The sequence below is a fragment of the Neolamprologus multifasciatus genome, chromosome 3 (genome assembly GCF_963576455.1).
Source record: "Neolamprologus multifasciatus chromosome 3, fNeoMul1.2, whole genome shotgun sequence".
In the NCBI taxonomy this organism is placed as follows: domain Eukaryota; kingdom Metazoa; phylum Chordata; class Actinopteri; order Cichliformes; family Cichlidae; genus Neolamprologus; species Neolamprologus multifasciatus.
Window position 1 is genome coordinate 14826540 of NC_140441.1, and position 12822 is coordinate 14839361.

The 12822-nt window shown below is 43.3% G+C and overlaps 1 protein-coding gene across 1 annotated transcript in view; it reads left to right on the top strand.

Annotated features, from left to right (window-relative positions):
* The window catches only part of col25a1 (collagen type XXV alpha 1 chain), a 159093-nt gene that overhangs the window by 110481 nt on the left and 35790 nt on the right, over positions 1–12822 (top strand). The window contains exons 7-11 of the mRNA XM_085154860.1: positions 719–778; positions 2456–2572; positions 3667–3702; positions 9853–9879; positions 11139–11183. Of these exons, the coding sequence (XP_085010986.1) occupies positions 719–778; positions 2456–2572; positions 3667–3702; positions 9853–9879; positions 11139–11183 (285 nt within the window). The remainder of the gene's footprint in view (positions 1–718; positions 779–2455; positions 2573–3666; positions 3703–9852; positions 9880–11138; positions 11184–12822) is intronic.

The following is a 12822-nucleotide window of genomic DNA, read 5'->3' on the forward strand; positions in this document are numbered from 1 at the left end:
GCATTTGGACAACCATGTTTAGCTGACAAAATGTCAGCGTTTCTGGATTCAGATAAAAGCTCTTCTTTGCAGCTGTAAACCATTGTCATCTTTTAACAAGGAGAAAGCCCGATGTTTTCTTCTTCCCTCCAGTTTTTATGTTTGGATCACATCTGTCATGAAGTTTGTTGACAAGGGAGTTGGAAACCATTTGACTGAATTTCCATCAAACATCTTGAGTGTCTTTGTGTTCCCTGAAGCTAAACGAACAATGCCACTTCTCAATTTACTAGCCTGTTATAGCTCAAAGTGTATTGTATGAATATTATTTCAACAAACGTATAATTGGAAGAAAACAAGAGGAAATGGTTACTTGTGCCATTGCAGCCCACACAGGATGATCCCAGTGCCATTGAACACACAGTTTTATTGAGGAAAGTAAACTTGGACTGTATCAAAGTTAGCTGTTTAAAATAAAATACCTGGTCTTGTTTAACTTTGAATTTAAATGTCTGGTCCTCAGAAGTCTTTGTTTGACAGTTAACTTTGATGTTGGCTTTTTACGGCTCTTAAAAACTCATATATACATGTCAAAGAATTCCACATATTATATTTCAAACATTTATGAGGCTAGTTAGAAGCAGGATGCTTGTCTCCTTCCTTCTTCAACTGTTTTTGTTCACCCAGTGTTTGAATATCATGCGTGTGTTGTGCCATGTTCTGCTATTTGTCCCTTCAGGGATTGCCTGGTCTCCCTACGCTGGCTGCTTTGCACAGCAATCAGATCCTGACTGTCAAGGTTTGTCGGTGGTGCTGCTGCCTCGCTGCTCAGTCCGACCCCTCTGCAGCACACACTGGAAGTAAATTGTTGGCTGCCTTTCTCAAGGAGTGATGATAGAGTGCACGCAGGAAAAGTGCAATCTAATTAATCACAGCAGGTCAACCATTAGCCTCTTCTCAACACTTCTGCTACTAGTCTTTTCGCTCAAGAGGTTTGTTCTCCAGTCGACATGCTAGGCAGGTCAAGTGAATGCGTTGGCCTGTTACAACCTGGTAATATGCAGGTGACTAAACAGGCAACATCCTGAACACAGAGATGGTTTGGCTTGTGTCCATTGATGCTAAAATGAATTGAAGGAACTCCCAGAGGAATACTCAGTGATGAAGCAAAGTGGCATTTTTTTTCTTAAAGCTCAAGTTCATGGTTCACCACAAATCCTCCGATCCTCTAGCACGGCCGTGGGGATTGTTTCAGTGCCAAATACCAATGGACACAAGCAGAATCAGACATGTGCTGGAAAAAGATTAGAAATGAACCTCAACTCAAAGGTTCGACCTCGCTGGTTTCAGTGTGCGCAGCTCTCAGGGTCTGACTTAGCAGCAGGCACGACGATGATGATGACAGCACTTTCACAGTGGAGGAGCGATTCCCATTTTTCCAGGGGACTGCGAACTCGCTGTGGCGCGCTCGCACCCCAGAGGTGATAATTATGGGCCCTGGCTCCAAAAAATAAGCCCAGACTTCCTCAGCAAACCACCTCGGTGCTGGAAAAGTGTGGATTTCTCCCACCACCCCATCTGTGAAGGTGCTGGACCGGAGTTCATGAACACAGGCCTTTCTAACAGAATCTGTTTCTTTTTGCATTTGCCTTCCTCCTCCTCCTTCTTCTTCCTCCTCTGGGACTTCATCCTTCTTCAACCTTCTCTCACCTCTGACCTACGACCTCTTGACCTCACACACCTGCTCAGATGGTCTTCCCTAAGATCAATCATGGCTTTCTTTCCGCTGACCAGCAGCTCATAAAGCGACGGCTCATTAAGGTAGTGGGTGTGTCCTCACTCTCTCTGTCCACCGTGCCAAGTCTCACCAAATCACTTCTCTTTGGCCACTTTGCATGCAAGCCTTCAGACAGACCTGTCATAAGCACTCATGCTCCTTCTGTTATTGTTAAAGGAAAATATGGAAACTTCATTTTTAAAAAAAGCTTTTATTAAGGTAAAATGAATTACTGTCCTGGCACCACTCAAAGGTTTTTCCCTGCAACTTAGGTTGCAGAATATTTTCATAGAATTTCTTATAATGCAGTATCATAATGGACCACACATTTTCAGTATATTTCCCCTGATTATTGTAGCTCTATACTTGTCAACTTCAAATGGGACTTCTTTGTTTTTTTGGAGTCGTTACCTAAAGCACCGTCCTTACTCAACTCATTATGGCCCTGTAGGATTGCATGCATTTTAAAGGATTAATATTTCAGCTACAAATCATTACGTTGCAGCTCCTCCTAACTTAAGCTGTATGCTAGCTCCAAAAAGCTCATTTGTCATGTTATAAATGGAGGCAGCCCATCACCACCTACAAGAACATTCCACGACTCTTTCTTAATTATCATTTCACTGTAGTGGCTCCAGTCTCAGCAGTCCAAAAATAACACACCATAATGATTCTTTAATGTGTTATTTCGCCACACAGGGAGATCAGGGGCAAGCAGGGCCACCTGGGCCCCCGGGGCCACCTGGCCCTCCTGGACCGAGGGGGCCTCCAGGAGACACTGGTAAGGATGGGCCCAGAGGTGTGCCTGGTCTACCGGTGAGTACTGATTTTTGCTTGGCATTTGAGAACGTTTGATACAACTAGTTTTTTTCTACTCTATGTATCATTAAAATTTGTTTGGATCAGCAAAATTTTGTCAGCGTATCCTGTAATAAATACTCTGTCATTTCCAGTAAGTTTTAAACAAGTTCAGCTCTGTTTGTGCTTCTATTCAGTATGATTTTGACTTGTTGCTGGAGGGTTTATTCCAACGAAAACCTTTCTAATAAATACTAGACAAGCTACATTACAATTCATCGCCCTCACGTCTATATAACTAAACATGAATAGGCTCCCAGGAGAAGGTTTTACTGTATAGATTTACATTCACGTGGTTGTTTTTCATTACCACGTAACATTTTCCATGTTCTTAAGCCTGTCATTGGCATCACGCTAATTTATGTGAACTCTGCCTGTGAGAGAAAGAAGAAACAGAAAAGGCCTGTCAGTTATGTTGAGCTATAAAACCTTGAGGGATCCAGATCTTTATTGTCTTGGCAGAGATCACAGTGGGAGTGCGAAAATATTAAGTGTTGTTTATCTGGTTCTTTCCAAGTTTTTAAGATGATTTGCAATTCTTCCAGTGGCAGTAGTTGTTGCGTTTTCCCAAGAAATTGGTTTTCTTTTGTGAGGCCGCTTTATTGCTCTTGTGATTTAGGTCTCCTTTCATGAATAGCTCAGGAGGAGCGTCGCAAAAATCGTCCCGCAAAGACGTAGCAGTCAAATATGTACAAAGATCGCTTTGGCATGTTCCTACAGTTCTCTGCTACACCACGAACTGTTCGAACATCGGTGCGATAGACATGAACCAAAAGTCGAAACAAGAACAAGGTTTCTGGAAACATACAGTGCAGGGTGCAGGTGGCACAGCTGGATAAGTGCCTCTCAGCCAACTTGGTGTATGGGCACAGCGGCGAGTTCCTCTTTCAGCCTGGCTGCTATGCACCATATAGTGGCTATTTGATACTATAATAGAGGGAATTTGAACGTAATATGGAGAAAAGCAGCATTTTAAACGCAAGACTTGTTTTAGGTAAGATTATAACACGCTCTGATTCCATTAACGATTTTATGTTTTATGTTTCTCACAGGGTGATCCAGGACAGCCTGGGGAAACGGGACCCCTGGTAAGTCCAAACTTTGTTTCGAACATCCCGTTCTGTGGCTGCCCTGACACGCTAATTAACAACGTAGCCTTGCAGAATTGTTTAACAAAATGCAGACGATACGAGTCCAGTTTTTCTGGGTAGTTTGACATTTTGAGAAATGGACATATTAAGACTTAGATGAAAAGAATGATCGCTTGCGTGACTTTTCATAAATATGAAATTATTTCTAGCAGTCACTTAGCTTAGCGTGAAGATTGCAAATGGAGCAGGACTGCCAGATTTGGCCTCTCCAAATGTGAGGAAATTGGCCTGAAAAATGCTTTAATGCTCACTAATTGACATGTTATAGACATTCTGAGTTAAATGCATGCAGAAGTCGGAGTGTAGAGGGGAGTCCTGTGTGTATATTTCCTTCCTGGAATTATCTAAATGGATGGAGACTCTTTTCTCTGGTTTTCCAGTTAAGCCAGACCCCAAGTTGAATTAGTGTCTTATTTATGATATTATGTGCAGAACTGTCAATGCCAAGGTAATTTTCCAAAATTTCTCAAGCTTTGGACAGGCTGATGTATTTTATGTATTTATTTAATTATAAACTTAAGTTTTCATTTTATGTTTTTTTATCCGTTGTACTCAAAAGGCTGGAAAAGCCTTTTCTTTTTGTGTCAATTTCTACTGAAAGCATCAAAACTGTGAAAAAAACCGAAGAAATTATGTAGCACGTAGGTTTAATCAGAGCCAAATATGCTTCATATGTAAGACTTCTCAAAGCGGGCTCTGTTGTTCTAATGGCACCATTTGACTGGCAGTGTATATATTTTTCGTGAGATATTTGTGAGATGGTTCATCGATATGACAGCGAATGACACGTTTTATGCTAACTTGTTAAGAAAAAGTTTGTTTTCCCTCACAAACCCTTTGTGCCGCATGGACGAGTCGCTGCTCCAGTTGACGGCAACTGGATACCACTTGCGGTGTTCAGCAAATAAAGCACTTGATTAAAGTTTCCTCATAAAAGCTACAACGAATAGGTCAAACCAAATTCCAGGGAGAGCAAGGATGGAAAACGTGACACAAAAAACACTCGATGTCACATCAGTGGATGCGGGGAGTGAAGGGAAGTGAAGCTGACAGAAGAGGTATTATCAAGTGCTTTCATCTCTGACTCCAGCTCCCCTTGACCTTTTCCCCTGTGGAAAAATTTGGTGGGCTGGGGAGAAATGGACAGAGGAAATAATTGAGGCTAGAGCAAAAAAGACGCATTAGGTAAAGGATCCAAAGGTGCTAATCAATCTTAGACGACTTAATGGGCGATCCTCTAAAGTAAAGTTCCCTCCCTCTTTCTGCTTTTTAAGTTACCGTTGCTTTTGTTGGCTTCGTGTTTTATCCCACTTTGGGCGGGTAGCTGTGTAAGCAGCGACGTTCGGTTTGAAAATCCACTCTGTGATGAATGTACACTTTGCGATGGATGTTCCCAGGTGCGTTCACACAAGCCTAGTGTTTGCACAACCTCCGATGACCAATGAACAGAGACTCTCAACCCGTCTGAACGTGAATTAAGGACTGCGTACTGTAATTGCTGAAATGAAGCATCCTCTTTCACAAGTATATACACAGCGTGACACTAATGTACTTTTAACAAGGAGTAAAGTCATCGCCCTATAAAGCAGCGTGAGATGAGCATGTCCCAGCAGTTGTAAAAACATGTGACAGCACAGTTACTGCGTTTGCGGCCTGTGATTTCATGCAACGACAGAATGTTTGCTGCTCCCTGGTAGAGCAAAGATAAGATATTGCATTAAACAGAAGAGTTTCTGTAGCTGATAAATTCTGGAGAGGAAATAAAAAGACATTTTCCCATCTAAGAGAAGAAAAAAAAAATCCCGCCAGTCCCCGCCCTTGGTTGGCCTGTGCAACTCAATATGAATTAGATGTGCATAGGCAACAAGTCTCCACTTTGTGCAGCCAGCTGAAAGAATAATCTGTGATTGGCACATCTCGATCTCCACAAGTGAGCCGGAGGCAGGGCTTCTGAGGTCACCGCTCGACCAACTTTTGCTTCTTTTGCAGCGCTCTCGGCGCTAGCGCCCACTTGACACAGCTCGGAGTTTTTTTTAAAGTAGATGCTATTGTTAAAGGGGCAAAAGTAGATTCCAGAGTTTTCCAGCAGCCTTCCAGGACATGTGGTGCTGGTTAGAAGGATTAAGCTCTTGTGGAGAAACAAGGAGGAGGTGGTGGGGGGGAGGTGGAAAGAAGAAGAACAAGAAGAAGAAGAAAAGGAAATATTTTCAGGACTAAGTTCAAAATCATCAGCGCCACGAGGTCTCTCTGTGGTAAATTAAGGGGGTCTTCAGCTCTCCAAAGGTGGCTTGCAGCCCCACTCTCAGCATTCATCTGGAGCTCAGCTTGTTCAGAACAAAAAGTCCAAATATGTTCCATCCAAAGCTGAGAGAAGCCTCTTCCATCTGCTTTTTGGTGTAATGACTGATCCCACTGATCCCCTTTTGCATCCTATTCATTCCAAAGCGACCCACAATGCACCAGTAGCTCACCTTGGACAATGGAAAAAAAGAAAAACTCCACAGGCATGAATGTAGGGACACATTCGTGCCTCAAAAGCCTGTTCAATGAAGACATACCTCTGATATTTTATTGACCTTGACTGAGTTTTCCTTTGCTGTAAAGCCAAACATGAGGAGCAAAGATGTGAGCGAATAGCTTATGACATGGTCGGGGAAATCAAACAATGTTGTGGGAAATGTGGACAAAACCATTTTAGTGGAACAAATCTGTTTGTTCTTAAAGGCAAATTCCTATTTTTACAGCCTTGGGTCTTATTATGTTGTTAAAACAAAGCACACCTACACTCGGGGGTTTTGTCTGGCACGCGGTTTCGTCCCGCGGTGCGGGACCTCATGTACGTGAGGTTAATTACAGATTCTAAATTGGCCGTAGGTGAGGATGTGAATGGCTGTTTGTCTCTCCCTGTTAGCTCTGTGATGTACTGGCAACTTCTCCATGTGTACCCTGCCTCTCGCCCAGTGGCAGCTGGGGATAGGCCCCACCCTGTATGGTTAAGTAGTTAAGGAAATGGATGGATGGATTGATAAATGAGCCCGCAGACAGGACCATAGCCAGAATGTTTAAAATGCTGAGGTCACTGGATCACATTTACCTGCGGGGACTACAGCTGGAATGTAGCTAGTAACAAAATCCATTACAAAGCCTCTCTTTTCCTCTCTTTGACCCGACTACCACGTAAAGCATATAACTTTAAATCAAAGTGCAGATGTTTCATGAAAATAACGGAAATTTTAATCAAATCCTGTGAATCTTCTGTAAATTTATATTAAGCTACACGTGTGGCTTACAAAACTCATCCGTACTGCAAGGTGTGTAATTGTTGTGGAGAGATTACAGATCAGAGCCAGCATGAAAATGTGACATCTGTAATATATGTTTATAATCTAAAATCACCTGAATGTCAGTGAGCATCTGCCCACATAGCAGGCACATTCAGGCGTAATTGGAAATTATGCCTCAGTTACGGCACTCCAAGTATTCTGCGGGGTCAGACGTGGCCCTGAAGTTACGAGCTACATTTGACATGAGTGCACCAAATGTGGCCCAAATGTCACAGCACATCTGACATCTGGCCCCTCTGTTGTGTCCGCCTGTGGCTTAGCTGAAGCAGCCATTCTCACCATGAATCAACATTATCAGTACAGGCCAAACGAGACCTATACACAACTGTTAATACGGGCCATGTTTGGGCAATACATCCAGTGTTATCTGAGCCTAGATCCTCTAAATAGACAAAGAAGTGGCCTTCACATCCCCACTGATAGCTAAGGCCACATCCATACTGTAGTTTAGAAAGCAGTCCGCTATCAGATGTCTTTAAAACAGCCTAACGTCAGCGCAGCCATGACAGGTGAAGGTTTGAATGGTTTAACTTAAGCCATTCTGCATTATTGCTTTACCAGGCTACAGTGTTTTTGTCTACAGTGACAGGAGCAATAAAGAGTGATTGAAAACTCTTAGAAAATGTTACGTGAACAGTTTGAATAAAGCACGCCTCCGCAATAAGCACATATAGCTACAATTTAAGGCAAAAAAAAAAAAGAAAAAATACATTTGTTTAAAAGTTTAAATAGTTTATAATAGTTGAAAACTCACAGTATAACTGACACAAAAGCCTTGAACAGAACAAGCTTGAATGTGGAGCCTTTCTGTTCTATGATCAGACGAATATTTTTTATGTGAATGCCACACATTCTGGAAGTCCTTCAACTTTCAAAGGTTCAAGTGCTGCTGATTGAGTGTGGGAATTGACCTGGGAATGGCTTCATTGTTCGCAACGTCCGAATCATGAATGAAAGTACCAAACATTCAGCGCATTGTATTTGTGCTCGGATGCTCGACTTCAATAGGCAGCCTGTTGATATTGCACATTTGTGGAATTTCTTTCCTTTATGAATGCTAAATGAGGCAGCTAAGCCGCTACATGCTGAACATCTGCTATCGTGATGAACACTTTCAGATGGAATAATAATCCCTTTTTCACGAAGATCTTTGGATTGTTCTTCCCTTTTCATTTTTCACCAAAGTCAGGATCCAGGGTTGAGAACAAAAGAGCCAAGACTTCCTTAAGCGCTCTTGACTTTCTTTAAAAAAAAACAAACAAAAAAACTCCTTTTCAGCAGTAGCTTCTGAGTGTTCTCAGATGTAGCCAAGCTAATTAGCGCTCAGGCGAGCGGCACATGCTCTCACATACCTAGTGGGTCATAAAGATGTTTACTAAACCCTACTGAGGACAGCTAACAAAGGCTTTTAAAGGCAAATGGGAGGAAAACCTTTTTCTTGGTTGGCTAGGATAATGAAAGTTGTTCATTGAGGTTTTTGCTGTAAGTGCACAAGGAATGCACCATAAATGAGCTGCAACTGTGTGGGCCATTTCTGAAAATGTGAGAACTTGTTGCTACAGGGATTTTAACGGGCCAATTTTGGGGAAAAATGGAAATTGGGAGAGGGAAGTTTTGAGGTACAGTTACTTGGTGATAGCCCGTTTTAACAACAAATACTAAAACCGATCCAACAATCAGCTTATTCGCAGAATTTAATCACCGTCAAGTCACAAGTAGGCCGACATCAAACCGGGCTTGTTCTTCAGGCAAATTTGCACTGACAGTCTTAACTTTTCAACCCGAACGTGTCCTCGTTGGCTTCTTTTTAACACTCATACAAACGTTTTACACACATCAGGGGACCGTATCTTGAGCTTTGCCAGTTATACATCGACGTGAGTAAAGCAAGGAAAAGTTGCTGCTGTAGTGAGCCTGTGGGGCACAAGGTCTGCCTGGCCTTGACTCAGCTGCGAGCGACGAGCCAAATGGCCGAAAGTGAGAAAGAAGCCGGCCAACCTGAGGTGTCATAACAGCCGGGCGTAAAGGTGTTGATGAACTGCCGCGCTGGTGCGATAGCTCAAAAGTCTTTGAGAAACATGGAAGGAGCTAACTTTCACCCAGGCTTCCCAGTTTCTTCACGATGCGGTCGTGTTGTTTTAGGCAGGTTCCAGCGGAGGAGGCCGACTGCCCAACGCGGCCTCCAGTTTCACTGCAGTAAACAGCAGGTTGTAAATAGAAACTGTCCTCCCAGACACATCGATCCATGATTTAAATCTGCCTTAGAGATGAGGCGCCTTTTTTCCCCCCGTTGGCTAACTTGTTAGCTTTGCGAAGCTTTCCAGATATTGGCCCATTTAGGTAATGAACCTCTCTATGTGTTGGACCGTAGACTCGGAATGTAGCGCGGCCAAACGAGACAAGTTTTTACAGTCACTAAAACGAGTAAAGACAGATCAACATAAAAGCTTTTGTTATTCATGAGCTTATTAAAGATTCCCGTTTATGGGTCACTTCAGCGAAAAGAAGGCAGGGAGTGAGCGGATTTTCATTCTTTGCTGGAGAATAAAACAAGGGATTGATTGTGATTCGGGTTCCTCCTGAAGGGTGTGTGCGCGCTGCATGAAATCCTACCACAAGCTCTGCCAGTCTCTCTGCTCTGACCATGTTGGCTCTGGTAATTGTATTATTTCATCTCACATGAACTATTTTTGCTGCGTTTCTCCTGCACTCAATCTCTCTCCGTCTCTCTTCTCATTTATAGGGACCTGAGGGGCCGCAAGGGCCGAAGGTAAGTTACAGAAAATCATTTCTTTCTTCTTGCTGGCATTTCTTGCTTTTCTTAAAGAAAACTAAATGAGATTCGCTGACTTGGTTGTGACATAAAAGCACAAAGGAAACTTTTTTTTTTGTCCCTCTGTCGAATTCTGATCTAAACCAAACTGTTTTTCATTTCATAGCAGCTCTCGCTGCACAAAAGGTTGTAAACGTGTTGTTTGATGAGTATGTTTGCCTGCATATTAGCAACAGACACTGCGCAGTCATGGTGAATAAACAGGAGAAGTGGGGAAAAAAGGGTGACAGAGAAGGAGAGAGATGGAGAACAGAGAGCCTGGAGCTAAGTGCTGTGATACAGGCTGCGGGTCCCTGGTGGCGCTGATGTGAGGAACAGATGTAAGCTATATCCAGCCATCAGGTAGCTGCCAGTGTTTGTTCAGTGTAACCCAATCAGACACTTCCTGTCTGCACTGTCATCTGTCGGCAAGGCCTCCCGTCGGCGTGGGAGAGGGAGTGTGTGTGTGTGTGTGGAGGGGTCAATGATGACACACCACAGTGTTAATGACTCATAAGCCAGGCCCGGAGGCTACTCAATTAGATCTGCTGCTAGTGGAGCGCTGTGTTTAGTAGAGGGGCCGCGTCGAGGGTTATTCAAGTTTCATCAGCTCGGTGACTGATTCGGTGCCACCGCGTGACGAAAAAGTCCAGCGTGAACGGTTTTCAACCCTCGACACGATGCTGTCCTGCGACTGTATCTCACATCTCTCAAACATCTCTGATACATCTTTAAATGCGACCGGTAACTGTAAATGGCTTTTATTATGAAAGCGGTGCAAAAAGCCAACATAAGCAAACCGCGAAGAACAGGGAGCGAGCGTTCATTAAAACACGCTTGGCCCTCAGAGTCTAAACCAACTTTTACTAAGCTGACGCAGTAGATGCGGTAAAATCTCGAGTACATCTCGAAACATTTCTTTATTTCACAGGGCAGTACAGTACATTTTCAGTTTGAAGTGCAGCAGGAGTGTCCTCAGCTCCCGGTCTTGCCTTCTGGCTGTATTGTCCATAACAGAGCAGATAATAAAATATGACATGCAGTATTTATGCTGTCTGGAGCAGTAACATCAGAGCACGCCCAGATCAGCGGCAGACAGAACGGATACGCCGCCGGTGTTTATTTACAACCGTTGAGCCGGCCGTGACGGTACGAGCAGCGAGACAGTCGAATGTAATGATGCAAAAAACTCAACAAACTTTGCTTTTGTTTCCCAGGGTTCACTCGGGCCTCCTGGCATCCCCGGTGTTGATGGACTGAAGGTGAGCAAACTCATTTACACTGAATTCTTGGAAAGCTCTACACTTCTGGGCTTTTAACTAGTTCTTGCTGACTTGCTGTTGTTTTTATTAGTGAATGTACTTTTCCAACAGGAAAAAAACACCACTACTAGGCAGCATTATTGTCCCTCAAGACGTTTTATAAGTGTCCCTAAAATAAAAATATGCACACAAAGTTCAGAGAACCAACATCCATCTGCGCACCTGATAGTGTTTTATCATGAAAAGGCTCACTTGAGCATTAATCTTTCGTTAATCTTTCTCCCCATGTGTTTTAGTTTTTTATATCAGAAAAAAAAAAAGTTCTGACAGTTTCAAACCGCTATTTCGTTTTGGGAGAAAACCCGTGGGCTTCTTCTTCAAGCCTTAACCACAAAGTACCGTTCTGGCTGCCTCCGAATCTGTTCACACACTCGGCTCATGTCTGCTATTCATTCTCGGAGCGGATAAGGAAGACGCAGTGCAGGTGTTTCACAATGGGTGGAGGGAAGGAGAAAAAAGACCCTACCCTAACGCATATTTATTCCAGAACAAACGATGGTATAAGTGAAGAGAATGAATGGGGAGACAGTTTGAGGGTTGCATCGCTCTAATCTCAAACATGCACTTATAAAGAAAGGAGAGGCACGTATGGCTGTAATAGGAACCAGAGTGAAGAAGTTTCATTTTAAAGTAAAATCCATGCTAACTCTGGCTACAGTGGAGGCTGAAAGCTTAATTCTCTTTCCAAAATGAAAGGAGTGAGGTTTTGTAGCAGCCATGAAATAGATCTCCAATGCTGTGCAGTGCAGTCATGAAGCAGAACCTGTTATGGTATGTAAGTCTCACTCTTGCAGAAAGTTTGACTCAAAAGCAGTTAAAGCTGCTCAGGCGGCAGTGGCGGGTCCACTCGCACAGACACGGTATTGATTTGACATGGATATCCCAGCAGAATCACTAATGCCACCTTATCAAGCCAACCTTTGGAGTTCCTAATCAGACTCTATCATCATTATGTCAATAGGGTGTCATTATTATGTCAATGACTCCCATATGCGGCTGACGAATGATCCGAGCCTTCGGCATTTATGATGAATATCACCACGAGTGTGTAGCTGCAGGGACACGCCCAGGCACGCCGAGTTTCCCATGAGCATAAAGCATTTTGGGGAAAAGTGAAAATAGCATTAAGATATTGAAAAATGACATCCAGTAACACAATTTTCCTTCGAATATGGCCAGTACCGAGCTGCCCGGTGACATGTATTTTAATCCAAGTAATGCACTGCGTTATTTTTCCACTCTGGCTACATTAATCAGCTTCATCTGGTTAAAGCTGTCTGTCTGGGCTGAGGAATAGCTACTGCTCCTCTGAAAGGGTAATGCCGTGGTATGTTTGCAAAGGTCAGGAGGTTAATTGTTTCTGGCAGCAGATGGACAGAGGTTGGTTTCTCAGCTAGGGAGCCGCGGAGACAAGGGATCGAGGCTAACGGCGAACTGGCATCCGTCAGACGGGCTTGGCTTTTCTTCTTCTGCACATACACAGAACCAAACCAGATAATTAAGCTTTTAATCAGCTTGTTTATCTTCTCGTCTTTCACATTCACTTTGTGGTTTCAATATTTGATACATGTGAACTTTT